Source organism: Meriones unguiculatus, chromosome 4 (assembly GCF_030254825.1).
Source record: "Meriones unguiculatus strain TT.TT164.6M chromosome 4, Bangor_MerUng_6.1, whole genome shotgun sequence".
Lineage (NCBI taxonomy): Eukaryota > Metazoa > Chordata > Mammalia > Rodentia > Muridae > Meriones > Meriones unguiculatus.
In genome coordinates this window covers 16,942,152-16,970,073 of record NC_083352.1, presented here as the reverse complement: position 1 = coordinate 16,970,073, position 27,922 = coordinate 16,942,152, and the positions used below count along the sequence as shown (strand labels likewise).

Below are 27,922 nucleotides of genomic sequence, written 5' to 3'. Positions count from 1 at the left end.
GGTGCATACACGGCGCTCCCATGGGTCAGGTGACATGGAGCACACAGCGTGTGTCAGGTCATCAGGGAAGTTGATGGGGAGGAGCCATCACTTCCCGCGCTAGGAAGACAGATTCCGTAGACCTCAAGACAGAGTCAGCAGAGCTGGGAAACAGTGAGGGACCTCGGATGACTTGGCTGTTTCTCATGAAAATGGATAGGTTATTGTGGACTGTGTACTATGAACCAGGGAGATATTTGTAGGCGGAACAAGCACTTATGTCCAAGTTGGTATTTTCTACTAGAGAGGTATATAAGAGAATTCAAATCTCCGAGAATGCTGAACAGTTACACAGACTTAATAGCAAACGGTAGCCGTGTTATTAACGGAAAACATATACAGAAAGTGTTTCTAAACCTTGGGAGAGATCAGTGCTTTGGGGGCGAGGTGGGAAAGTGGAAGAGGAGGCTGGAGGAGCAGGGAGGCAGGACAAGAGGCAGAAGAGGAAGTGTAATAGCTAGAGACTGGAATGAGCGGTCGTTGGTACGTGGGCCATCAGTACAGTTAGGATCATAAGGTGCCCTGTGGATTTGAAAGACTGATGGTTTTAGACGTTTCCACAGAACCTTCAGGGTGGTTAAGAACCGAGAAAGTGGAGGATGTGTGTGTGTTTGTGTCTGTGTAGATGACACCTCTGATAAACAAAACAAAACAAAACACCAAACCCATTGACAATTAAAATGGGACAGAGCAGTGCTGGAGTATGACATCAAATGAAAATCATTTCTTGAAAACAACTTTCCTGATGGCACAGACTCACGTAGAGGCAGGGTTCTGTAGCTCAGTCCATGAGCAAGATGCTGTCTGTGGCACAGACTGTCTTTGAAATAAAGTCACCCACCTTGAGGAGAGGCGTGAGAGTGAGAGACATGGAGGATATGGATCATGGTTAGTAGGACTGGTGTCAGGTTCTTTAATGTGTACCGGGGTGGGAGATTATGAAAGAAATTTCTGACCATTGTTGTTAAGAACTTGGAGAAGGGCTTGAAGGTGGAACCAGCATTTCGGAGACTGGGACGGGAGGATTCCAGCAAGTGAGGGTTCAGTTGTGTCTACATAGCTGTATCAAGGACGAGGAAGAGGAGGAGGAGGAAGGGAAGGGGAAGAGGAGGGAGAAGAGGATAAGTGATGGGAAGAGTAATGCTGCAGCACAACAGTGGCTTGGACATACTTAGCTGATTGAACATAAATTTGTAGCAAGACCAAGAGAATTGTTTAAAATGGGTGTTAATCCTATATCCTAATTTTGAGATTCAAATGCAACATCTGAAGTCAGTGAATGACAAAGACGGAGATTTGAAAGGCCCTGGACATCAGAGCCTATATTATCTCTGAGTTATCTAATGTTTGAATTGCTCATTAACCTGCATTTTTTTTTCTATTCAAAAGGCTAATTTCAGCGACAAGAAAATATTTAGGGAATAAGATATAGCAAGTTGATAAGTATTCAGTTAATTTGTATATGAAGACTTACCTTTTACATTTGTTTCATTGGAAGATGTTTTAGAATTTTTCTTTTTGCATAGATTACTTATAAATCCAGCTGCAGTGGTTTATACCTATGACAAAGACGGTGTTAAACATTCTCAACCTTTGTCATCTCTGGTAAGCTTAAGTTTTATTCCCTACAGATTTGGTATTTGAACTTTCTTTTAAAAATAAACAATCTCTAATTACTTTAGTATTATTTGATACATTCTTTGGAATTGTATAGTCTGCTCTGATGCTATTTTCTGCTTGGTACAATTTTTTTTGGGGGGGAGTAATTGACTATCATACCAAACTATTAAGGTATGTAAGTATGAATGACGTGTCTTAGGTGTGTATTTAAGAATGACTTAACCATCTGTTTTCATTTGTGCGTTTTTTTTTCCAGAAAAATTGCTATTACAATGGATATGTTGCAGGTTTTCCAAATTCGCTTGTGTCACTCAGCATTTGCTTAGGACTCAGGTTGTATATTATTTAAAAGTATTATCGTAGCTAGGTTTCTAGTGCTGTGAGAAAGACCATGACAAAAAGCACCTTGGGATGAAAGAGTATGCCTCGTCTAATTCTTCTAGGCTAACAGTCCATCACTAAAAGAAAATCAGGGTAGGCACTTGGAAACAGCAGCTGAAGCAGAGGTCATGGAGGAATGCTGCTTACAGACTTACTTTCCATGGTTTGATGAGTTTGTTTTCTTATGCAACTCAGGACCACCTGTCCAGGGATGCCACCCACCGCCTGCAGTGGCCTGGGCCCTTCACATCAATCATTAATAAAGAAACTACAGGCTCGCCTATAGGCAGTCTGATGGAAGCGCTTTCTCAACCGAAGTTTCTCTTCCCAGATAACTCTAGCTTGTGTTGAACGGACAGCCAAGCAACTGGCACAGAGACTAAATTTGCCAGCAATTTTATGTGTCTTGTTACTCTATGACTAATCCTGCATGTGCCCTTTCTCATTCTCTATTTACCTTTATTTTTCAACTCTTTTGGAAATGAACCCAAATTGCTAAGGAAATAGTCTGTCCCTGGGGAGGGGCCGTGTATGGAGTCTCATGGGATCTAGCGGTTGAGGCTGTGGTCTGTTCTGAGTGTGGGGAGCACTAATCAATACCTCCAAACTTCTCTAGTTCCCACCAATGCTGTTTTTGATTTCCTAGAATAAATGAGAATTCTTGAGGGTAATAGAGACTTTTGGTTATTGGCCACTCTTAGGCATGAATTTCCTCCAGTTCATCTACCGTAATAATTTAAGGCATCAGAGAAAAGTCAGGCGTATCCTAGATAAGGGACCTGTCTTAGTCAGGATCTCCATTGCTGTGATATCACACCATGACCAGGACAACCTGGGGGGGAGGGGGTTTGTTTCATCTTGTAGTTTCTAAGTCTATCACATAGGGAAGACAGGTCAGGAACTGAGAGGTGGTAACCGTAGAGGAGGGTTGTTTCCTGTGGCTTCCTCAGGTCGGGATGCTTTCTTCTGTGATCCAGGAGCACCCAGGGTCAGCAATGCTCACAATGGGATGGACCCTCCCTCATCAATCATTAATCAAGAAAAGACGTCACTGACTTGCCTACAGGCCAATCTGATGGAGGCATTTTCTCAATTAAGATCCCCTCCTTTAAAAGATATGTCTAAGTTTGTGTCAAGTTAACAGAAACCAAGCAGCTCAGGACCCCCAAGACTAAGAAAAGAGTACCCACAGATTCCACAGACTAGTACAGAAAGCTAATACATTAATATACCAGGGAGGAATATTAATTGTTTAGGAATGCCCATCCATGCCTTCTGATCTTTTTAATGTTCATAATAGACAGGCATATGCCCCCCCCCCCCCAGTTCAGTGATCTAGTTCTGCAATAATCTTGAAGAAAATACAGGTAAAATAGGTAAACAGAGATGGTTTTAGACTGAAGAAAACCCTGGACAAACTTTGTCATTAGAATACTATAGATTTGGTGGAATCATTTTAGCCATTCTTTGGTCGCTCTAACTTCCAGGGGGACGATACAATTCCAAAATGTCTCCTACGGAATCGAACCTGTGGAAGCCATGTCAGGATTTGTGCACTTGATCTATGAGAACACAAACAAGGGCACGCCTTTCTTAGCAGAGAACCAGACTTATGGGTGGTATAACAAATCGGAGGATCACTTCCAGAGCAACTTGAAGGTGAGTGGGTCTCTCTTTCAACTCATTTAGTAAGATTCTGTGAAGTGGAAAAAAAATGTGTTTGAACTACACCCTAACATGGTTTTGCTTCCTAAGTGAGGGTCCTGTGTCATCTCTTAGCAGCTAGAGGATTTACAGCCGAAATTTGACCAAGTTTCATAAACGCTTTGAATGTAGAACTGAAAGCGACTGGACAGCTTCAATGTCTGTGCTTTTAGCTAATTAACAGAGAACATTCCCCAGTTACCAGGTCCTCTAGATGAAAGTATTAACTCTTTCGTGACTACTCCAAAAGGGGGGAAAAAAGACCCAGATAATTTCAATGGCTTACATAAGATAAAAGAGTAATGAACTTCCTGTTAGCAGAGATCCATAAACTGGCATGCACCCCTGGCCCCAGTGACTGCAGTGACACACAACTTTGGCAGGATTTCTCTGAAGTACAAGGTTAGCTAAAAGCAGCTTCCTCACCCTCGTTAGCAAAAACATCTCCCTACATGGATCATTTGAAATTATCAGAAGCATTAAGAAAAACAAGGCTTTTGTTATAAACCTAGAATTTTTTAAATTAAATTTTTATTTTTTTATATTAATTACAGTTTATTCACTTTGTATCCCAGCTGTAGCCCTCTCCCTCATTCCCTCCCAGCCCCACCCTCCCTTCCTCTTCTCCTCCATGCCCCTCTCCAAGTCCACTGATAGGTGGGGTCCTCTTCCCTTTCCATTTGACCCTAGCTTATCAGGTCTCATCAGGAATGGCTGCACTGTCTTCCTCTGTGGCCTAGTAAGGCTGCGCCCCCATCAGGAGGTGGGGTCAAAGAGCTAGCCACTGAGTTCATGTCAGATATATTTGCTGTTCCCCTTACTAGGGAACCTACTTGAATACTGAGCTGCCATGGGCTACATCTGAACAGGGGTTCTAGGATAAACCTAGAATTTTATTTCAAGTATTACAAAATAAAGGTCCCTGAGTTCTCATCCAGCTTGAGACATCTAACTGAAAGTTCTTGCTAACACAGCACTTCAGTGCTGGGAGGTCCTCTGGTACCCAAGTCGTGTGCTCGAGAACAGCCTTATGGCGCACAGTAGCAGACATCTTTCACCTTATTTATGAATATAATTTTAATAGAAGGTAACATCTGAAAACGTTTCTCAGGACTCACGTCACATGTTTTTCAGAAAACCGAATTCATCAAGCTATACCCACGAGTCATTGAGATGGACATTGTCGTGGATAAAAAACTGGTGCGTCCTGTTCTTCGTATGTCTTGTTCATTTTTGACGGTTTCCCAGATGGCCGCAGTGTGTTGTGACCCTGTCTGCCTTCATCAGCCTGTCTTATCCTCTCTCCACTTCTCTTGGCCACCTTCTTCTTCCTGTGCCAGCGGGCATGTCTCGCCTGACAGGTCCGTACGGTAGAACTCGAGAGTCCACAGCTGGGTAAGGACATTGAAGACGTTCCTCTCTTAGGAGCCTAAATGGCTCCTTCTGACTCCGTGAAGACTAGCTGGGAGAGCAGGAACTTCCATTCAGTTCCGGGCTGTGTTTTGTATCTGAAGTATGTGGTCTTCTCAGCAGTAGAGTTTTAGTACCCATTTCTTATAGGCAGTTAAGACAAATGACGATCATCTGTATTGTTTTGGGGACCTTTGGCATCAGAGGTATCCAGTACTTACCACTGGAACTTTAGTCCTGAAACCCATCACTCCTAGGAGCAGCAGCCCACACTAGCAAGTTTCCTCTGTTCACTCTCTCCTAAAATGATAATGTTTAGTTAGTTTACAAAATAGTAATTTTTTTATATGCCCTTAAAAGCATCCTTCGTTTGGGTTGCCTCTCTCCTCCTCCCTCCCATTCCTCTACCCATTTAAAATCTTTCTGTTCCTAGTATTCCTGCTGTCTGCTTTCATATCATGTGTGTTTTTACTATCACTCCCTGCCCACAAGGCTTCTTTTGGGGTTTCCCCACCCATGGCTCCTCTCTTGTTTCCTGTCTTCTGTAGACGTGAATGCCTGCAGCCGATGAGCATTTCTGCCACGGATTTCTACCAGCCACAGTGGTGTTTTGTCTGGCTTCCTCAGCTACTGTGAACTGGTGTGCATAGCTGTTGATGGAGACAGGATGGATGGAGCCACCATGGCACCATCTTTCTCCTGGTCAACAGTGTATTAAGTGATGTTAAAATTCATATTACTGGATATTTTAAAGCAAACATTTACTTTGTCATTATCAGTTTTCTGGATTTCGATTAGAATGCAGTCTTATTGCTTATTCAGAGTATAGTACATTTGTATGTTTAAATGCATATGCTTGTTAATTTAGATTCATTTTTCAATAAACATTTTTTTTTTCAGTTTGATTACTTGGGCTCTGACACTAAAGTTGTGATACAGAAAATTCCTCAGGTCTTCAGCCTTGTTAACACTGTGAGTTTCCAAAAGCATATTTGTTTATATAATTTATAGAAATATAGCTGTGAATCAATGAACGTCATATTTTGCTGAGCTCTTGGAGACTCTCTGTAACCCCAAATACCATGCTAACTATGGTTTTAGGTGATGTTCAAAATTGTATAAACAGTCTCCTGTATCTCTTCTCTTTAGATGCTCTCAAAGTTAAAAGTGAGTGTTCTAATACAGTCCATTGAAATCTGGTCTAAGGAAAACAGAATTCCTCCCCGAGTGGCACCTCAGAACATACTGATTGAGTTTTTGTTTTGGAAAATAAATCAAAAATCACAACACATTTCATACTTACTGGCGTAAGCACATAATTCTATATCTACTAACATTGAAGGAATAACCCAAATGGCATATTTAATTATGAAAGATACACATTTACTTTGCATGCGCTGTTTTCAAATTTCTTAGGTCTGATGAGTGTGAAAAATGGAAGCTATATTGTCTTTCTCATTTAGGACTAATGAGAGGCAAAATGTTCTAAACAACACAAAGATGGGATGTGTTGGTAGCTGCCTGCAGCTACTATTTTGGAGGTGGTGGCTCCGTTTTGCCATCACAAGACAAAATCCTCAGCGAAAGTAGAAAATAAATCAGACAGCATTGGTTTACAAAAGTCTGTTACCTGTTATCAAATATATACGATCCTGTTTTTTGATCTAATCAATTAATCACCTATTTAATATTTTTGTTTTCTAATAAAGATGTGTTTACTGTTCCTCATAGATGATTAACAAGGCCTCAGAATGGAAGGTTTAGGGATTTCTAGTTAAATAGATACTCAAAATTTTCTATAAACAGACAGAGTATGTGGAATCAGACTGAAAGCTACCATTGCTAGTGCAATGGCATTTTCAATGGATGATTTAAATATTGAATTGACGTATTGAAATCGTCTCAGTGTTGAGGACTTGGGAAATGTGTTTAGTACAGCCCTGAGTAACGTAGAGCTTAGACTATAGTAAATGTTTGATACTATTTGATCCTCTGGAAATGACTGACATTACGAATACTGCTTTTCCATCTCCTCCTAATGGCTCTGTAGCTTTGAGGAGCACCCTGCTTCCATTGGAGCGCTGTATCCAGGGCATCTGTGCACACTGGAGCATGATGTTGCTGTCGCCCTGGTATGTAACTGCTGTCTGTTCCCACCCCCTTTTTCCCATGTTTCAAAAATTCCTAAATATTTTTATAGAAAATGATTTATCTATTTGTTTGTTTATCTCTCATATAATAATTCTGACTGTAGCCTCCCCCCCTCCATTCCTCCTTGTCCCCCCTGCTGCAGATCCACCCCCACCCTTCCACCTCTCCAATCCCCACTCTCATCCCTCCTCCTCCCCCTAGGAAAGAGCAGGGCCTCCAGGGACATCAAACGAATGCAGCACAAGTTACAGGAAGACTAGGCACATACTTTCACATCAAGGCTGGGCATGGGAACCCGTTATGAGGAAAGGACTTCTGAGAGCAGGAGTCACCGCCAAAACACAAAGCCAACAACCAAAACACACATGCAGAGCACCTAGGGCAGACCCGTGCGGGCTCCAGACTGCAGAGTCAGCCCCTACGAGCCCTGCTTAGTTGACTGTGTGGGCCATGCCCTCTTGGTGTCTCTGACCCTTCTGGCTTCTACAGTTCCTCTTCTCCCTTTTCTGCAGGGTTCCCCAAGCTCTGTAGGGAGGACCCCAATGGAGACTTTTAACCTAAGCTCTCTCTAGGAGAAGGAAATTTTTTTCTCATCTTTTTTTTTAATAACTTTTCTGTTATAGTTAATTATCTCAACCTAAACTGTGTGCCACTGCTTTAAAAACATGAAAACATGATGCTGTTTGCCTTGGTGGATTGTTTTTTTTTTTTTTTTTTTTTTGAGACAGGGTTTCTCTGTGTAGCCCTGGCTGTCCTGGACTCACTTTGTAGACCAGGCTGGCCTTGAACTCACAGAGATCCTCCTGCCTCTGCCTCTTGAGTGCTGGGTTTACAAGTGTGTGCCTACATGCCTAGCCCACAGTATTTTCTAATTTCCCCAACACAGCTTCCGTTTTATATGAATGACCCCTGTGTGTCTGAGCATGCCTTTACTTCGGCTGTGGATTGGGGGCTCATTTCCTGGGACACTCTGGTTTGCAAGTACTGGGGCTTTTTTTCTAAAGTCTCTTTTAGAGCCAGAATTCCTGGCTTCTGTCACTGGCTGCTGCTGCTGCTGCTGCTGCTTTTCTCTTTTAATTTCTTACTTCTCAATGGGTTTTCTTTGTATCTTCCTTGGGTAAAATTTTTGGAACAGTAATTTTTCCCTTAACTGAAGGAAAAGTTCAGCTGCTTTTCTTCTTTGTGTCTGAGGTTTTTTCAACAAGGGAATCCATTCTCTCTTCCTCAGATGTGGGAGGATGTGGCACCCGTCTATTCCTTTGCTCTCCAATCTCTTTAGTCATCTGATACTCGTCACAGACGGGGCTACCATGACTTTCCCTTTCGTGGTTTGACCTAAGGTCTTCATTTTGATCAGGGGGCGTCGTCATGGGGGAACTACAGGATCTTTGAGAGCTGTAGAATGTGAACTATGTGAACTATGTTCTGTTTTAGTCATTTTCTTTTGAGTTCTCCCTCTCTCTATTATTATTATTATTAATTTGTCTGTAAGTTTTAGCCATTGCACTAGGTATAACAGGACACAGTGATCTGACTTTTACTTCCACAATGAATGCCAGTGTCAAGGGCCTCACGCTGTTGGCCATTTGCATGCCTTAAAGAAGTGTCAGTTTGGATATCAGCACGCCTGCATTTTTGTCATGTATTAATTATTTTTCCATTAGATTATGAGAGTTCCCTACACACTAGAAATTAACACTTTAGGAGATACATACTCTTCAAACTTCCTTCTCACAGGTTTGATTTGCTGATTGATTCATTTGCTGTAAAAAAGTGATTTAGTGTAAGGGCTTTAATCTGACTTTTTTTTTTTTCTTTTTTTTTACTCAGTTGTCTTAGCTTTTGGCATCTTGGTCAAGAAAAACTCACAAAGGCCACAGTCAAAAAACCTTCACATTCCCGATCCCAGGATGCTATTGTTAGTTCTGTAAATCATTTTATGTTGGCTTTTGTGGATGGTGAATATCTTCGGTATTCACAATATACTTCATTGACGACACTGCTCTTTTTTTCACTGTGTTATCTTGCCATTTTTGGAAAAAAAAACCAACAACTTATGTGCTGGTTTCATGTGGGAACCTTTCGCTAAGTTCTGTTAGTCTGTATGTTTGGTTTTCAATAAATCCCATATAGCTTTGAATTATAATTTGAATTAAATAAAGAAATGGGGGTGGTAGCAATCTTGTTCTTCATGCTTAAAAAGCTGGGGCTAGTGGGTCTTTTGTGATAGTGTACAAATTTTAGAATTCATTCTTACTCATGTGTAGAATATAATTGGGACCTTAAGAACCTGTATAACTTTAGATAACGTGGATATTCTAACCATTTATGCTCTTCTAATGGCTGATATTAAGTATCTTTCTGGCTATTTGTGTCATCTTTATTTTGTTTAATCTGCATTTTGAGGTGTATTAAGCCTCTGCCTGAGCATTTTATGTTAGTTATGAAAAACAACGAATATCATTGTTTTTCTGCTGTTTTTTTTTTAAACCTGTGTTACTATTGTAAATGTTACTGAACTGTATGAGGTAGTTCTAGTTGCTTCAAGTGCATTTGTGTACCCGAACACCCTATCAGTGACCTTCTTCTTTTCTCCTGTCAGAGTGTTCTTTTCCTTTCTTGACCAATTGCTCTCTCTAGACTTTCAGTGCTATACACTGAAGCAAGCAGTGAGAGCAGGTATCCCTTCCTTGTACGAAATCCTAGAGGGCAGGCTCTGCTTACGATATTAACAGCATCAACACGCACATCTGTTGACGAATATTCAACTCTTATCACCCTTCTTTCTGTCCTCACAGATACAAATTGGACACCACAGCTAGCAGATATGATACATAAGAGTTTATGATTAAATTTAAAACATTCAGACAAACATGATACTTTAAACAAAATTATAACACTCACTTTATAAACATGCATTGACACCTGTCCAGTCTTTTAAAATTAGCTTGTGGGCAAAGAGTGCCCTCTGTTGTTGCTGTCAAAATCCAAGCTCAGGAACCCAGCAGTGGTCACAGTGCAGGAACTATTTTTCCCACTTCATGCATGGAGGCCCATTCAGCAGTGGCCCTCCTTCCCCACACAGCCCACTCTTCTCTTAGTGTGGTCGAGACAGAGAGTCCAAGAAGGCAGCCTTTGCACAAGCAATCGTAAACGATCCCCCATACTGCTGCTCTATTGGACGCACCAAAAGAGGTCAAAGCTAGCTTCTTTTCAACAGAAGGGCATCACAGAGGACATCAGTACCAGGAAATCTGGGTTACTGGGACTCATTGAGGAGAGAAGATTTGATTATTAAATAGAAGATTAAAGACATAGACGGTGTTAAAAGTAGCTCAAAGAAGCCATAAAACACGCGCTTTCCACGCGTTAGCTTTGTGAAGGTAGCTTGTGCTCTCACCGAATGATAGTATTTTGAGTCACCCATGTTCAGCAAGCTGTCGGTTAAAACATCTCTACAACTCTACCACAGTTCCGACCACGCAGGTGTCTGGAATGTGTAAACGGATTATCTCTTGGGTGCGGTCAGTGTCGCTCTGTTAACTTGTTTCCCCCTTCTGTTCGCGTTTAGTACCCGAAAGGTTTATCGTTAGAGTCCTACAGCGTCATTGTCACGCAGCTGCTGAGCCTTGGCATGGGACTCATGTATGACAACCCTGACACTTGTCACTGTACAGGAGACGTTTGCCTCATGATGCCCACAGCAATGTAAGGCAGCCCTCTTTATTATTATTATTATTATTATTATTATTGCTTATTGCTATTTTTTTGCTTTTGGCTAGCTTTCTATTTATGTTAACTTTAAATTAATTGACATTGCCTTTTTATATATTTTGAGGAGCTTTCATGCTGTTCTCACATGGATCTCAAACCCCATTCACTGTGTGTCTGTGCCCTTGGGGGCCCCACCTGAACTCATCTTTTGTCTTGTCTCTCAGTGCTTAGTTTATCCCTTTTGGCATATAACGTTGAAATTTTGGTTCATGGGTATATTGTACATTGATCAACTCTGAATAATGGGCATATCTATAGCTTTCCATTTTATTTCTTTACCGTGGTGACATTCAAAACCATCCTAATTGTTTTGAGATTAATAATCTGTGAATGCTAATCACTGTGCGGTGTCCAAAGGGCAGAGCTTATTTCTTCCCTCAGTCTTTCATACTAACCTCTCTCCTGGTTCCCTCTCCATGTTTTCCCTGGTGTCTGGCAACAACTATTCCACTGTCAGCTTCTATGGGCTCAATATTTTAAATCCTACTTTTGAGTGAAATAATGTGACATTTTTCTCCCTGTCCCTAAATTCTTTCACTTAACTTAATGTCCTCCAAGTCCGGCCATGTTGTTGAGAGTGAGAGGGTCATATACTTTTTATGGCTGAACAGTTGCAAAAATGCACATTTTTATCTCCTCATTTTGTGATGGACATTTGGGTTGATCCCATGTCATGGTATTTGTGAAGAGTGATGCAGTAACTGTGAGAACATAGGTGTTTGTCCCTTTGATATCTGATCCATCTCCTTTGTTTATAGACATGGCAAGCTTCCTGGATCTCTCAGTAGGTTTTTATTTTTTGCGCTTTTGAGACAGTGTCACTCATATATAATAATTGTTGTAGGTTATATTTCTGTCACAGTATGTAAGCAAAGTTCTCATTGCTTTCTTTTGCTGGTGGTACCCACCTTTTATTTTCTATTTGATTCTGGGGAGCAGGGAGCCTGCCTGAGCTATCATTTCCTATTGAGTTCTGTAGTTCTAAAGTCATGAATCCCAAGTCACTGTCCTTTGAGGGAAGTTGGATAGAAAATGCCCAGGTCCTATGTGGTTCTTTTGGTTCTAGGAGTTGGTTTCTGGTAACTCATATCTCAGCTTTGCACACTTCTCACTTTATTTTATGCTTTTTAATTTAGATGTAGTAAGGAGAAGCAGAAATGATAATTACATGACATTTGTCTTGATCTATGTTTAACTGATTTTTATTTGAAGATGTTTAAATCTTCAAGTTAATATGCTTATTCTGGTGTGTATAAAAAGAATATAAGATAGAATTTAGTAACTTAAAAATATACTGAAGATTAAGGCTGAACATTTGAAGTTCGATTTTTTTGGAATTAGGAAGCTTATAAATAGCAGTTCCTGTACTTAAAGATTCTAAAATTAAAGGAGTACACATGTACACACACACACACACACACACACACACACACACACACGTAAGAGACCTTAGCATCTATGATATTGCTATCTTGATAGTAGAAGTTGGAAACCTTGGATTAGCACTTTGCATGTGCTGAGGGATCTCCTGCACCAGGTTGTGCATGAGGACAGCATGTGACCATATATATATATATATATATATATATATATATATATATATATATATATTTGAATGGTATCATTGTTTTTCACTGTTTTGGGTAGAATTTTTAAAGCATAAAAAAAAATTACCTTAGCAATCCAATCACTGTGTATAAAATTGTGCTTAATGTTCCCTGTGAAGGATGGTGTTCTCAAAATATTTTGTTAAAGCACTGCATTATGGGACCTGGAATAGAAAACAGCAGCTTTGATCATGTACACATTGTTGTATTCTAGATATTCTGAGGGTGTGAAGGATTTCAGTACTTGTAGCTTGGATGACTTTAAATATCTATTATCAAGCAAAGACCTCTCCTGTCTCAAGGACGTGCCTATGGAAAGAGCTGTTAAAAAGAGGCCAAGGCGAATTTGTGGCAATGGGATAGTGGAAGGCAGTGAACAGTGTGACTGTGGCACTTTGAAGGTTGGTAGTACTTTTTTTCTTTTTTAATTTTCTCAGTTTTTTTTTAATGTGTAGTAGTAAGGAAATCAGAAAGAACTTTGTCTTTTAGTAAAATTGATTTGAAATAGAATTTTTTCCTTTTGTGAACCTAAAATCTCCAGTCTCCTAAATCTCCTTAGGAAGTTAGCATATTTGTTCTCTGAATGCCTTTAAGTACTGCCTCCTGTCATTATTTATTGCCTGTGTCTGCTGGAAAATGACTACAAAACTCTCCCAGGTCTCAGCACCATCTGCTAGTCACCACGCACAGTAACAAGACACTGAAAGGCAGCACAGAGTGAAGGCGTTCTTTTAAAAAACTATTTTATTTCCGCTTCTTATATCTCTTTCTCCCTTCTCCACCCCAATCCCTTCCAACACCCCAGTACCTGGTAGGAGAGAAAGGTTAGTGGGGAGAGGGGGTGGAGTTCTCTTTAGCTACTTCCTGCTGGTTAGGGTCCTTGGGTTCCTTGGGGCAAGTCCAATCTTCCTTTCAGGAGATGATCTTAATTTCTTCTCACCCAACTGCAGCAACAGCAGCCAAAGCAACAGGCGGGGAGTGCCAGCAGCCGCCTTCTTTCTCAGAGCTGTCTCAGCACTCTCTGGCATTGATTTCCTCCCCAGAGTCCTCAGATTAAAACTATCTGCAGCTGGCAAAGAGCCCCTCTCAGAGCCCGCACGAGGCAAACAGTTTGCTGCTGTGGACAATCCGAATCAGTCCCATATCCCACACCTGGGATGAAAACAAAAACAATAACACAAACCACAACTTCCACAACAAGGGAGACTGTGTATAATAAGACAGTAGGATACATTCCTGCCTAGCAAATGGAGAAAATCATTCTGTGGACATGTGTTCTTAATTAAAATATTCCCAAATCAAATCTGTCAGTTATAGAAGATAACTGTATAGTATAAAAATAAGATCAAAGACCTCAGCAGGTTTTGTTGCCTGTTAGAGGAAGGGTTGAATATGAAAGATTTCATGAAGCAGCATCCCTGTCAGATCTAGAAGACACTAGCCGGCACCCAGCCTCTCTTGTTCTCACAAGCTTTCTGCCACCCCTTTCACAATGTTCCCTGAGCCTTAGGTGTAGGAGTTAACTTTGCAGACAATACCAACCAGGGTCGGGCACCCCATATGCATCCACTCTGTGTTCTGACCAGTTGTCTGTAATAAGCTCTCTTTACTCCCTCATAAGTTATCCAATCCCTAGTAGCCAGCCTTAAACACATATTATACAGGAACAGCACAGAGTGGGCTCAAAATAGGTTTTATATGCATATACTTGTGCTAAGAATTAGAGAAGAGATCATGAGTTTGAGAGACAATTGGAGGGAAAACAAGAGGAATTAGGAGAAGAGAAGAGTGGAAATGATGTCAATACAGAACTCATGTAGGAAATAGCCCACCCCCAATAAAAAATTACACACACACACACACACACACACACACACAGAACAACTTTTCAACCAAGCCAATCAGAGACCACTGAACAGCAGCAGCAACTCTGTTGAGATCAGAGGCTCAGTCTAATTTTGGAGTCGGCATAAGAAACGGCCACCTACATGGTGGGAGGGGTCTCTCTGTGCTGAGGATACCTGCCATCTTGATTACAGATAATCCTGTACCGCACAGTCCACTCACTATCATCCAAGCGGTTGCTGTGCTGTGCTGCCTTCAAATCAGCTCCACCCCTGACACCCTACCATTGTTGAGCTACAGTACTGGATGTTGGACATTTACCCACCAAGGGCTATGGCTTCCTGCCTCTGGGGACAGGCTACCTGGGAAGTGCTCAGCTTCCCCGCTCCACATGCTGCTTTGCCTTGTGACCAGATCTAGGCAGAAGAGAAGTAACTGTGTCCCCTGGTACTCTTTCCAAGGGGATAGCAAGATTTTGTTTCAGTAGTCGCCTGATGGGGTGAGCAGCCACTGCGCCCAGCCTCCGCGTACATAGACAAGTGTTAACAAATCTGAGCCCCTGAGATGCCTCACGTCTCTGAAGAGCAGAGTCACCGATCTTCCCCTAGCTCAGTCTCAAGTTCCATTTTATGGTTCCTGAGCGCTCAGGCGACTCGGGGCTCTGCAGAGCCCAGGCTCCCACTGTTCTCCGCCATGTCAAGGTCTTCTCACTCCACAGTGCTCCGGGCTTTGCTGCTGTGCGGCCTGGATTCTGCCCGAGCTCTTCTCCCCGGGGCACGTGTCTGAAATGTCCCTGCCTTTTCATGAGGATCAGAATCACCGAATGTCCCAGCCCAGACCACTAAGGGGCCAGAGACACGAACTGGGGTATGGGGGTTTGACCACAGTTCTAGGAAAGGTGGGAGACCCGTATCACCTATGCCTGAGCGACAACCCCACACAACAGCTTCAACCACAGATGAGCTCAACCGGAAGAAAGAATCTTTGAACTTGAGGACAGGGCTTCCAAAAATAATCTAGTCAGAGGACAGGGGAAGGAAAAGAAAAAGTAAAAGGATAAAGAAACACTTTGGGCTTGTACGAACGACACCATTAAGTGCAGAAACTCCTGTTATGGGATTTTCCAGAAGAGAAAAAAAAATAAGAAAAAATATAAAAAGCATATTAAAAAAACCCCAATTACTTAAAACTCCCCAAGTTTGGGGAGAAGATTCACGAGTCCTAATATTTTCTCAAATAGTCTAAGCCAATGCTTCTCAACCTTCCTAATGCTGTGACCCTTTAATCCAGTTCCTCATGTTATGGTGACTCTCAAGCATAAGATTATTTCATCGCCACTTGGTGACTGTAATTCTGCTACTGTTAGGAATCAGAATATAAATACCTGATGTGCAATCACCATGGCGTTTGCCATCCACAGATTGAGAACTGGTGGTCTAGGTCATGAGATGGTTTTAACCTAATGAGGTTGCTACCAAAACTGCCTAAAGTGGAAGGTAATTTTAAGGCAAATGAACATACAAAGAGATGATTACGGGGCTCTAAGTGCATTTTTTTCCTGTTAATATCTTTTAAAACAGAAGAGAGTGGGATTACATATTCAAAGTACTGAGAGAAGTTAGGAAGAAAGACACCCGTGTTTAAAGAGGCTTGTGTTTAGGAAGTCAACCCTTCAGAAATTAAAAACAAACCAACAAACAAACATAAAACCAAAACTCCAAGACAAGTAGAAGTTGAGGGAGTTCATCCCAATACTTCTAATAAAATCTCAGTAGTCTTCTCAGCTATAAATAATAACCAGCCATATTTTGCCTACAGAATCTTCCTTTTACAGTTAAGAAAACACACACACACACACACACACACACACACACACACAAACTATTAACGGTGTTCCATTATGAATCTTGGAAAATTCACAAATATAAAAAGCCAGCAGATGCCCTGGAGTAACTAACGGGTCAATGAAGAAATAAAAATTAAAAAAAAAAAAAAGAATAGAAGGTCTACCCGAGGAAGGAGAAAAATGGGTGCTTCCTGCTTCTTCCGCCTGCCCGCTGTTATCCTTTGCTGGTGAACACATCAACAATGCCGCACCACCGCTGCCACGTCAGCAGAGCCCAGCTTCACCATGGGCTGAAGAAGAGGACCCTCCGCAGGTCCTCCGGGCTGTCAGCCCCTGGTGAGCACTGCTGAGGATGTGTGACAGGGTCGTGAGTGCTCATCATGAAGTACCTGAGACACTCCACTGTCCACCCACACAAGCCGCTTTCTCACCCCGAAAGCCACCCTAGCGCTTTGCATACACATCCGTCTGTGGTTAGATATCATGCAGTTTTGTGACTCAACTATGGTTTGCTGAACGTTTCCAAGGTGGACATTTCACCTCATTTTTGGAATATTAACAGCTGTTGAGCAGTAGTCATTAAACTAACCCTCTTCGTTATCACCCGTATGATAATCAACAAAGCCATAAATAGGCCCTTTTCGAAGCAGCTCTCTTTCTGTAGACACTGCAGGGTGAAAAATGCAACATAATTGAATAAAGTGAGGACGTCATGAGCAGATCAGGCATAGGACAGTGTTTCTCGGACAGTTTATAATGGACATCAACAACTTCAAGGGCATAGTTCAAAGGAAGACCATTTCAAAACCAATGTCTCTGAGAAGAAAATGCAGCAGGAACATGAATAAATGTTAGCATGTTAAATCAGGCTTTAATTCAGGGAGGTTTAATATTTACTAATCAGCCTCACTACAGTTAAAGAAATTATGTACTGTACAACCCAATACATGTCTTAAAGTTGCTAGGAAAAATTTATGAGTCCACTGTCAACAGATGCTTTCCTGATGGTGGCAGTGCCTGTGTGCCTCCCCGTGACATGAGCTACTGGCCACGTGTGGATAGAGAATCACCATGCTTCTAGTGGCAATCCAAGTGGCTCCATTCCAAGTGGCTAGGGATTGCCCACCTAGTGGGCAGCTCTAGAGTTTCCAGTTTTCTTTCTTTCTTTCTTCCTGAGGAACCAAAGCAGAGGAGTCAAGCAAAGGTCCACACGTAGTGGGCTCCCTGCCTGAGCGGAGCTGAGGCTGTTCAGTGTTGGGATTTACGTGTTAACAGTAGCGACAGACGGAGCTTGACACAAGCCCTAGAATATCGAAAGGTTAAAGAGCCCAAGAAATGCTTTCCCCGGGTGGTTTGGGTGGTTTCATGGTGGTCCACAGGCTTCCACGGACTGCTTCCATACCTTTCCTGGAGAATGGGGTTATTGAGATGGCTCATAAGATTGTGTGTTGGGGCTTTGCTTGGTGTGGGCCAACCACATCGGACTCAGTAAGATCTCGTCTTTCTTTGCAGAACTGCACTCACAAGGGGTGCTGTGACCCCATGTCGTGCCGACTAAAGCCCTTTGCCATATGTGGCTCTGGGGAGTGCTGCCGTCAGGACTGCACGGTAAGAGGGGATCAGAGTTCAACAACCCCTTCCCCTCCCCCCCGGTGATTATTTTCTTGAGGCAAAATAAATAGCTCAAAGGGAGGGAAAGCAACAGCATCACTCTTAGCTGAGAACTCTATGATAGGTCTCATGCAGCCGTCTCCATTCCATACCTGGCCCCATTCAATCATAGATCACTTCCCGTGTTCTTTTGTGTGCTATGTCTTCCGTTTTTTTTTTTCTTCTGAGTTGGCTTTCTGAAGTTTTCTCTATGATCTCCAACATTTCTGTACCACCAACATGTAGCCCTGACCATTTTTCTCATTCCCTTTTTCTGGGTGTAGCTTATATGAGGGCAATTATAAATTATAAAGTAGATAAGTTATTTGTATTGGTTGAACTCAGTTTACCGTCTTCTGGGAAGGCCCTTTGCTTTCCTGTACCCATGCAGTTCATGTCACATGTGTCCACTTTCTCAGTATTAAAACTCTTCAGAGACAGCTCCCGTAATGTTTACGTATTAAGAAAAAAGGATGAAGAAAGTAAACAGCATAAAACAAAGACTGAGGCAAATGATGCTGTTAGAAGCCAGTGAGTAAGGGATTGTATCAGTCATGGTCATTTAGAGAAATAGTAAAACACAGAGACACACACCCACACACCCACACACCCACACATTGGTGCCTGGTTTAACAACCACCTGACACAGGCTAGAGTTATCTGAAAGGAAGAAACCTTAATTGAGAAAATGCCTCCATAAGATCAGCGTGTAGGACATTTTCTTGTTCGTGATTTGATGGGGAAGACCCCATTTGGTCCAGGTTCCATACTACTATGATATCTGCTTTAAGTAAAACAAACATATACCCCTTATCAGAGGAAAAAACAACACCAACAACCAAAAAAACCCCCCAAAAACCCTACAAGACATTTATGAAAGACAAGAAGGTCTAACGGAGACAATTCATCAAGAGGATATAAAATTGTGAGTACTTATGTATCCAACACCTGGACACACAGTCCCACAGGCAATGACAACAGATATGAAGGGAAAGACAGACCAATTCGAAAACAGGACACTCAACGTTCTGCACTCAGCAATGGCTGAATCACGTTGCTCAGACGGTGCGTAAGACAAGTTTCATTATGACGCCCTTCCATGTAAGAAGAGTGGCTCCCCTCCCGTCAGGTCCTGTGATAGGACAGATGAACAGCCTCTGCCAGCCAAATGTCATGGCAGAGCTTTCCTCTGAGATGCGGTGTCATCCAGGAAAAACACTGCAAGACTGGAGAGGTGAAATCTATTTAGGGGCTTGAGTCTTGTAAAACCAACTCTGGAACTCATGGAGCTCAGTTCTGCGCCCACACAGAGACCAGTAACACCCCTTCTTGTTCATCTCCTTTGGAAATCTGCAGAAACTGCAGTGAGTGCTCTGTTCGGGCAAGCCATGGCGTGTCTACAGCCATACCCACAGTGGCACAGTCGCTGACGTCCTGTTACCTACCGGAAATAGCAAGCATTCTCATATGAAACTACATTGAGCGAAGGCCAGGTCCTCCTTCTTGATAACATTGTTTGCTATCTAGTTCAGTGTGCTTACTCTATCCTTAGCACATTGGTCCTTGGAAGGATGTTCTGAAGCTCTGTTATTCTCTGTATTAATGCTCTCACATTTGCGGTGCTATTATTACTATTGCGCTGTATTCTTCTTCTTATCATTACATTGTACTACTGAACAACTTCAAAATAAGCTTCTCATATACAATAACATTTCTTATTTCCTGATATCACCACTTCTCATTTTTATTATTAATGCTAGGACGATATAACAGCATGGTACATTGCGCATTATTACTTTACTTTCATCACATTTAGCTCCAACAGCCTTTATATAAAAAGTTTCTTTTAAGTAGCATTAAGCAGGATCTTACTTTTTAAATTAATTTTTATTGTTTTAATATTACTCACAGATTATTTACTTTGTATCCCAGCCACAGCCCCCTCCCTCATTCCCTCCCAACCCTACCCCCCTTGCCCCTTTCCAAGTCCACTGCTAGGGGAGGTCGTCCTCCCCTTCCCTCTGACCCTAGCCTATCAGGTCTCTTCAGGACTGGCTGCCATGTCCTCCTCTGTGGCCTGGCAAGGAGGATGTTACTTTTTATGCAGCCTGGCTGCCTTCTCATCGTATTGCTGCATTTAGATCAATAGATCGAGTCAAGTATGACATTTGGGTATTTGTTTCTCTGGCTTCCAACATTGAGTACGCGTGTGAAAGCGCCTATAACCAAGTGTGTGTGTGGTACACTGGACATCTTTGTAGAGTATGTAGCGTGGGTCTTCAGGCCATGAAGGGTTTCAGAGTTTGAAGATCTTAAACAGGCCTTATTTTGCTTTTGATTGGTAACTGTATTTGTGTGGCCTAGGGATGTATTCGTAAGAGTGGCCAGATGGTGGTGTCTTCCTTGATTTCTCTCTGTCTTAGGTTTTTTTTTTTTTCCCTGTAGCTCATTGATACGGCCAAGGAGCTCCAACCATCTCTACTCCCCCAGAGCTGGAGTTATACACTTACTTTTTTCATTAATTAATGAGTTAATTAATTAATTCATTAATTAATTCACTCTACATTCAGATAGAAGCCCCTTTTCTCCCCTCCTCCCAGCCCCACTCTCCACCCCTCCCCAGTTCACCATCCTTCATTTCTCTTCAGAAAAGGGGAGGCCTTTCTTAGCTAACAACTTGCCCTGGCCTATCAAATCACATCAGGACTAAGCACATCCTCTCCCACTGAGGCCGGATGGGGCAGCCCAGCTAGGGCCAAGGCTGAACCCAGATTTTTATGTGGGTACTGGGATCCAAACTCAGCTCTGCAGGCTTTGCTTAGCAAGTACTTGACTGGCTGAGCTAGCCCCTATCTCCTTGATCTTTGTTTTTCTTGAAAATATTTTCCCTCCAGTTATGTTTAAATATAACGTTTTTATTCACAGTGCATTAAAGGTATTGCTATTCTGTTTTCTTGCCTGAACTATCTCTAATGACACATTTGTAATTATCCTTATTTTTGTTATTTTGTTTATAATGTCTTCTACTTTCTGCCTTAAGGCTTCTCTTTGTCACTGATTTCGAATAATTTGATGGTAATGTATATCAACATGGTTTTCTTTATGGGTCTTCTGCTTGAGATTTGTTGAACTTATAGTTCTTTTTTAAAAAGTAGTTTTAATTTTTTTTTTTTTACATAGCAACTGAAGTTTCATCTCCCTCCTCTTCCCCTAGTCTCTTCCTGCCCCGATGGCCTCCTGTCTCCCTCAGATCTATTCCTGTCTGCCTCTTCTCAGAAAAGACCAACCCTGTCAGGGACATCAACAATTAATCTACAATAAAATCCAGCACATACCCCCACATCAAGGCTGGACAAGGTGACTCAGTAGGAAGAAAAGGGTCCCACAATAAGACAAAAGGGTTAGGGGCAGCCCCTACTCCCACTGTTAGTATTTCCAAAAGATCACCAAGCTCCACCTATGTGATGTCTTCATGTGACCAATGGTGTGGACTAAATATTCTCAAAAGAGAGCACAAAGAGGTAAAGACTTCAATAAAAGCTTGAAAACGTTCAGCGTTAGTCTTTGTTATCTTTCTCAGATTCTAACTCATTTTACCATTTCCTTTTAAATCTTTTTCTTAAAAAAGAAACCACAAATGATATAAAATACAGCCTAGAAAATCAACTTCGCAAAATATTCTGACATGTTGTATATATATATTGAGAAGTTTCTCTTCATCACAAATCACCTCATGGAGCTGGAGAGATGCCCGAATGGTCAAGAGCACTGGCTCCCCCTTTAAAGGACTCAAATTTGTTTCCCAGCAGCCTCATGTTGCCTCCTAACTGTGTAACTCCAGTCCTAGGGGACATGATGCCCTCTTCTACCTTCTGAGAGCACCAGGCATTTACAAAGTGTGCATACTTACATGCAGGCAAAATACTCATACACACAAAATAAATTCTTTAAAAATGGATACAGCATTGATTTAGTTAACTTTAGTCTACAAACTCTGTCCTACTAGCAAAAGCATTAGAGTAGATAACCAAATCAGCTGCCATCGCCAGCCTAAAGGGAACTTCTGGTTGAACCAACCGTGTCCACACATGCTCAGATGTGTATGGACAAGTGTTCTTGAGCCTGGGATAGTGGGCATGATTCCCAGGTGGAAACTGTTTTTGACGGACACATTTATGTGGTACTGTGTCCTCTGCTATATAATCCTATGAGGGAGGCCTTCAGTAATGGGATTTAATCACAACTTTCACTCACAACGATCCAGAGATTTTTTTTTATCTTAACAGCCTTGAAAAAAGGATAGAAATTTTGAAGAGAGAGAGAGAGAGAGAGAGAGAGAGAGAGAGAGAGAATCATTGGAAGTAATATTTTATGTTTTCTTCTAGATAAAACCAATTAACGTGCTGTGTAGAAAGTCAGTTGATGAATGTGACTTTGTGGAGTTTTGTAACGGGAACCATTCCTATTGTGTGCCTGACACATATGCACGAAATGGACAGTACTGTGACTCAGGTGGAGCCTTCTGCTACGAAGGACGGTGTCGGACAACTGACACCCAATGCTTTGGAATGTTAGGGAAAGGTAAGCACCATGCCATTCTTAGAAACCCTGATTCTCTCAAAGCCCATTCTTCGGTTTGATAGGACAATAATACATCATTTGCTAATGGCTAAAGTCTTTCTTGGTAAGCATTGATTTCAAAGGTAACCTCATCTTTTTTCTTTTTTTTTTTTTTTTTTTTGGTAAACCAATGAGTTTTATTGGGGTTACTTCCAGGAATATGAGAGGGGAGTTAATTACAAGTACATAGACAACATAGACAGCTACCAAAGCCCATCCCAGCATGAGTGACAGCTCACAGAGCTAGCAACATGGAGCACACTGCACCCCTGAAGAGCACAGTAGGTTGGAGAGGGTCCTTTGCAAGTGCTTGGTCCAAATCTCTTCCAAGTACCTTGCTGGATTGTGCTTCTTCTAGGCAATTGGTACGGTCCTCTTTGCTGGGTGCTTGTGTGAGAATGACTCATAGCAGCTTTATTGATTACTATACAATGGAGGTGGCCTCATAAATATGATCAGTTTCAGGGACTTTCTGAAGGTATTTTGAGTTTATTGTCTTCCTGCTTAAAGAGCTTCCCTAAGGATGGAATGTTTGAATCTTTTTTTCTGCAATTTTTAAAATATTTTTAATATTAGCTACAGTTTATTAACTGTATCCCAGCTGTAGCTTGCTCCCTTATTCCCTCCCAATCGCACCCACCCTCCCTCATCTCCTCCCTGCCCCTTTCAAAGTCCACTGATGGAGGAGGTCCTCATCCTCTTCCATATGACCCTATCTTATCAGGTTTCTTTAGGACTGGCTGATATGTCCTCCTCTGTGGCCTAGCAGGGCTGCTCCTCCCTCGAGTGTGTGTGTGTGTGTGGGGGGAGGCCAAAGAGCCAGCCATTGAGTTCATGTCTGAAATAGTCCCTGTTTCCCTTATTAGGGTACCTACTTGGACACTGAGCTACCATGGGCTACATCTGAGCAGAGGTTCTAGGTTATTTCCATACATGGTCCTTGGTTGGAGATACAGTCTCATAAAAGACCCCTGTGCCCAGATATATTTGGTCCTTGTGGAGCTCCTGTCTTCTCCAGGTCATACTAACTCCTCCTCCTTTCATATGATTCCCTGCACTCTGCTGAAAGTTTGTTTAAGAGTCTCAGCATCTGCTTTGATACACTGCTAGGGAGAGTCTTTCAGAGGTCCTCTGTGGTAGGCTCCTGTCCTGTTACTTGTTTTCTCCTATTTCCAGCGTCCATCCCATTTGTCTTTCTAAGTGAGGATTGATCATTTTACTCAAGGTCCTCTTTCTTGTTTATCTTCTTTAGGTGTACAGATTTCAGTATGTTTATCCTATCTTATAGGTCTAGTACCCACTTATAAGTGAATATATACCGTGTATGTCTTTCTGCTTCTGGGATACCTCACTCAGGATGATCTTTTCTAGATCCCACCATTTGCCTGCAAATTTTATGATTTCCTTGTTTTTAATTGCTGAGTAGTATTCCATTGTGTAATGTACCACAATTTTTATATCCATTCCTCCATTGATGGATATCTGGGCTGTTTTGATGGATATCTGGGCTGTTTCCAGCTTCTGGCTATTGCAAATAGAGCTCTTACAAACATGATTGAGCAAATGTCCCTGTTGTGTACTTGAGCATCTTTTGCATATATGCCTAGGAGTGGTAGAGCTGGATCTTGAGGTAGCGCTATTCCTAGTTGTCTGAGAAAGCACCAGACTGGTTTCAAAGTGGTTGTACAAGTTTACATTCCCACCAGCAATGGAGGAGGGTTCCCTTTTCTCCACAATCCCTCTAGCATGTGATTTCACCTTGAGTTTTTGATCTTAGCCATTCTGATAAGTGTATGATGAAACCTCAGGGTCATTTTGATTTGCATCTCTCTGATGGCTAAGGACGTTGAGCATCTCTTTAAGTGTTTCTCTGCCATTCTATATTTCTCTACAGAGGATTCTTTGTCTAGCTCCGTACCCCATTTTTTAATTCGATTGCTTGATGTATTGCTTTTTAACTTCTTTAGTTCTGTATATATACTGGATATTAGCCCTCTGTCAGATAGAGGGTTGGTGAAGATCCTTTCCCAGTCTGTAGGCTGTCATTTTGTTCTGATAACAGTGACTTTTGCTTTACAGAGATTTTTAGTTTCATGAGGTCCCATTTATTGATTGTTGCTCTTAGAGCCTGTGCTGTTGGTGTTCTGTTCAGGAAGTAGTCTCCTGTGCCAATGAGTTCTAGGCTCTTCCCCACTTTTTCTTCTAGTGTATCTGGTTTTATGTTGAGATCTTTGATCCACTTGGACTTTAGTTTTTTGCAGGGTGATAAATATGGATCTATTTTCATTTTTCTGCATGTAGACATCCAGTTGGACCAGCACCATTTGTTGAAGATGTTGTCTTTTTGCCATTGAATGGTTTTGGCTTCTTTGTAAAAAAATCAACTATTCCTAGGTGTGTGGGTTTATTTCTGGGTCTTCTATTCGGTTCCATTGATCTATCTTTCTGTTTCTACGCCAATACCATGCAGTTTTTATTACTGTTGCCCTGTAGTACAGCTTGAGATCAGGAATGGAGATACCTCCAGAGGATCTGTTGTTGTACAGGATCGTTTTGGAAATTCTGGGTTTTTTGTTTCTCCATACAAAGTTGAGAATTTTTCTTTCAAGGTCTGTAAGGAATTGTGCTGCTATTTTGATGGGAATTGCATTGAATCTGTAGATTGCTTTTGGCAGAATGGTCATTTTCACTATGTTAATCCTACCAATCCATGAGCACGGGAGATCTTTCCACCTTCTGGTATCTTCTTCAATTTCTTTCTTCAGACACTTGAAGTGTTTTGTTTTTGTTTTTGTTTTTTTCTTTGTATAAATCTTTGACTTGCTTGGTTAGAGTCACACCAAGGTACTTTATGTCTTTGGTGGCTATTGTGAATGGTGTTGTTTCCCTAATTTCTTTCTCAGCCCATTTGTCTTTTGTATATAGGAGGGCTACTGATTTTTTTTTATTTAATTTTGTATCCAGCCACTTTGCTGAAGGTGTTCATCAGCTATAGGAGTTCCTTGGTAGAATTTTTGGGGTCACTCATGTATACTATCATATCATCTTCAAATAGTGATACTTTGAATTCTTCCTTTCCCAACCAAATCCCCTTGATCTCCTTTAGTTGTCTTATTGCTTTAGCTAGGACTTCAAGTACTATGTTGAAGAGATACAGAGAGAGTGGGCAGCCTTGTCCCTGATTTCAGTGGGGGATTGCTTTAAGTGTCTCTCCATTTAGTTTGATGTAGGCTATAGGCTTGCTGTATATTGCGTTTAGTATATTTAGGTATGTGCCTTGTATCCCTGTCCAAGATTTTAAACATGAATGGGTGTTGGATTTTGTCAAATGCCTTTTTGGCATCTAAGGAGATGATCATGTGGTTTTTCTCTTTCAGTTTGTTTATATGGTGGATTACATTGGTGGATTTCTGTATGTTGAACCACCTTGCATGCCCAGGATGAAGCCTACTTGGTCATCGTGGATGATATCTTTGATGTGTTCTTGGATTCATTTTGCAAGTATTTTTGCATCAATGTTCATAAGAGAATTTGGCATGAAATGCTCTTTCTTTGTTGGGTCTTTGTGTGGTTTAGGTATCAAAGTGACTGTGGCTTCGTAGAATGAGTTAATGTTCCTTCTGTTTCTCTTTTGTGGAATAGTTTGAAGAGAATTGGAGTTAGCATTTCTTTGAAGGTCTGGTAGAATTCTGTGCTGAGACCATCTGGCCCAGGGCTTTTTTTTTTTTGGAAGGGACACTCTTGATGACTGCTTCAATTTCCTTGGGGGATATAGGACTATTCAACTATTCAATCTTTCTACCTGATCTTGACTTTATGGAACCTATCTTGATAATTGTCCATCTCTTTTAGATTTTCAAATTTTGTGGCATATAGGCTTTTGTAGTACGACCTAATGATTGTTTGGATTTCCTCAGTGTCTGTAGTTATGTCCCCCTTTTCATTTCTGATTTTGCTGATTTGGATAGTTTCTCTCTGCCTTTTAGTTCATTTGGCTAAGGGTTTGTCTATCTTTGAGAGATCTGTTCATTTCCTCTTTAACTGTCTGTATTTGTATGGCTATTTCTCTGAGAGATTTGTTCATTTCCTCTTTAACTGTCTGTATTTGTAAGGCTATTTCTCTGAGAGATTTGTTTCCTCTTTATATGCCTCCAATAACTGGATAAGCATAGCTTAAAAGTCATTTTCCTGTGTTTCTGATGAATTGGACTATCCATTGATTTTGGGGGTTGCTGTCGAAGCCATGATGTCCTGATTTTTGTTGGATGTGTTCTTTTGCCCACCTCTGGCCATTTACTATCTTAACCTTCCCAGTTTGTTCCTGGATTCTTTAGTTCAGACTGATACCATCTTTCTCTGGTGTCTGAAGAATTCTTCAGGAAGATGAGAGAGGTCCAGTGGTTTCAGCGTGTGTGTTGGTGTTTCAGCTATACCTGTGGAAAGAAAGTCCAAGGGCGCAGAAAGACAGGTGCGGGCAGGTGTGTGCATGTGCGTGAAAGTGTGTCTTGAGGGACAGGGTGCTAGAGAACATAGAACCCTTGAGTATGTGGGAGGGGCGCTACCTTGCAGGTCTAGATGGGGATACATGTGCTGAAGGTGTAGCAGGCGCTGGTGATAATTGAGGGCACAATTTCCTTATGAAAATTCCCTGAATACCTCAGTGGCCTACAGGCTACTAGTATTCGGCTCTGTCTGAGCTCCAGGCATTTTTTGCCTGAACTCCACTGGTGGACCCACAGAGCAGGGGTTTCAATGTCCCAAGAGTCTGTCTGTTTCCCACAGTGGGTGTGTGGGTGGGAGGGATCTGATGTCTGGCTGCTGGCGTAGAAGGACCCTGGATCTGGGGCTCTGCAGGCACTTCGGGGGACACTCACTCTCAAGCAGGTCACATCAGCAAGGACCAGGGTACCCCAGCTCTCTACTCTCAGGTTTGGACCTGCTGAGTCATATGCAGGAGGACTGACAAGCTCCACCAGCTCAGTGGTGTTGCAACTGCTGACCTAGGGAGTCCAGCTCCAGCTGCTGGGAGGCCGGTCCAGATGCCTTCTGGGAAGTCCTGGGGAGCCACAGCAGTGGTCCACAGACCTAGGTGGCCCAGCACCTGTTGTACCTGGTTTGTTTGGAGGGTCTGCTGGACTTTGGTGGCTGTACAGCCGGCTATCTGCCACTGAGGGGCTGGGAGGTCCTGCAGAGTCCATGCGGCCACTCCCACTCACAGATCTGGGACTCGGAAGGCTGGTACAGCTGGCAGCCGTGGCTGAGGAGCTAGGAGCCC

General features: G+C 42.0%; 1 protein-coding gene across 1 annotated transcript in view; it reads left to right on the top strand.

Annotated features, from left to right (window-relative positions):
• Positions 1 to 27,922, top strand: part of LOC110560031 (disintegrin and metalloproteinase domain-containing protein 5-like) — a 49,639-nt gene that overhangs the window by 2,375 nt on the left and 19,342 nt on the right. Inside the window, exons 4-14 of the mRNA XM_021655713.1 lie at positions 1,566 to 1,644; positions 1,916 to 1,992; positions 3,528 to 3,699; positions 4,879 to 4,944; positions 6,055 to 6,126; positions 6,304 to 6,461; positions 7,205 to 7,286; positions 10,877 to 11,013; positions 12,901 to 13,087; positions 17,890 to 17,985; positions 22,413 to 22,608. Coding sequence (XP_021511388.1) covers positions 1,566 to 1,644; positions 1,916 to 1,992; positions 3,528 to 3,699; positions 4,879 to 4,944; positions 6,055 to 6,126; positions 6,304 to 6,461; positions 7,205 to 7,286; positions 10,877 to 11,013; positions 12,901 to 13,087; positions 17,890 to 17,985; positions 22,413 to 22,608 — 1,322 coding nt within the window. The remainder of the gene's footprint in view (positions 1 to 1,565; positions 1,645 to 1,915; positions 1,993 to 3,527; positions 3,700 to 4,878; positions 4,945 to 6,054; positions 6,127 to 6,303; positions 6,462 to 7,204; positions 7,287 to 10,876; positions 11,014 to 12,900; positions 13,088 to 17,889; positions 17,986 to 22,412; positions 22,609 to 27,922) is intronic.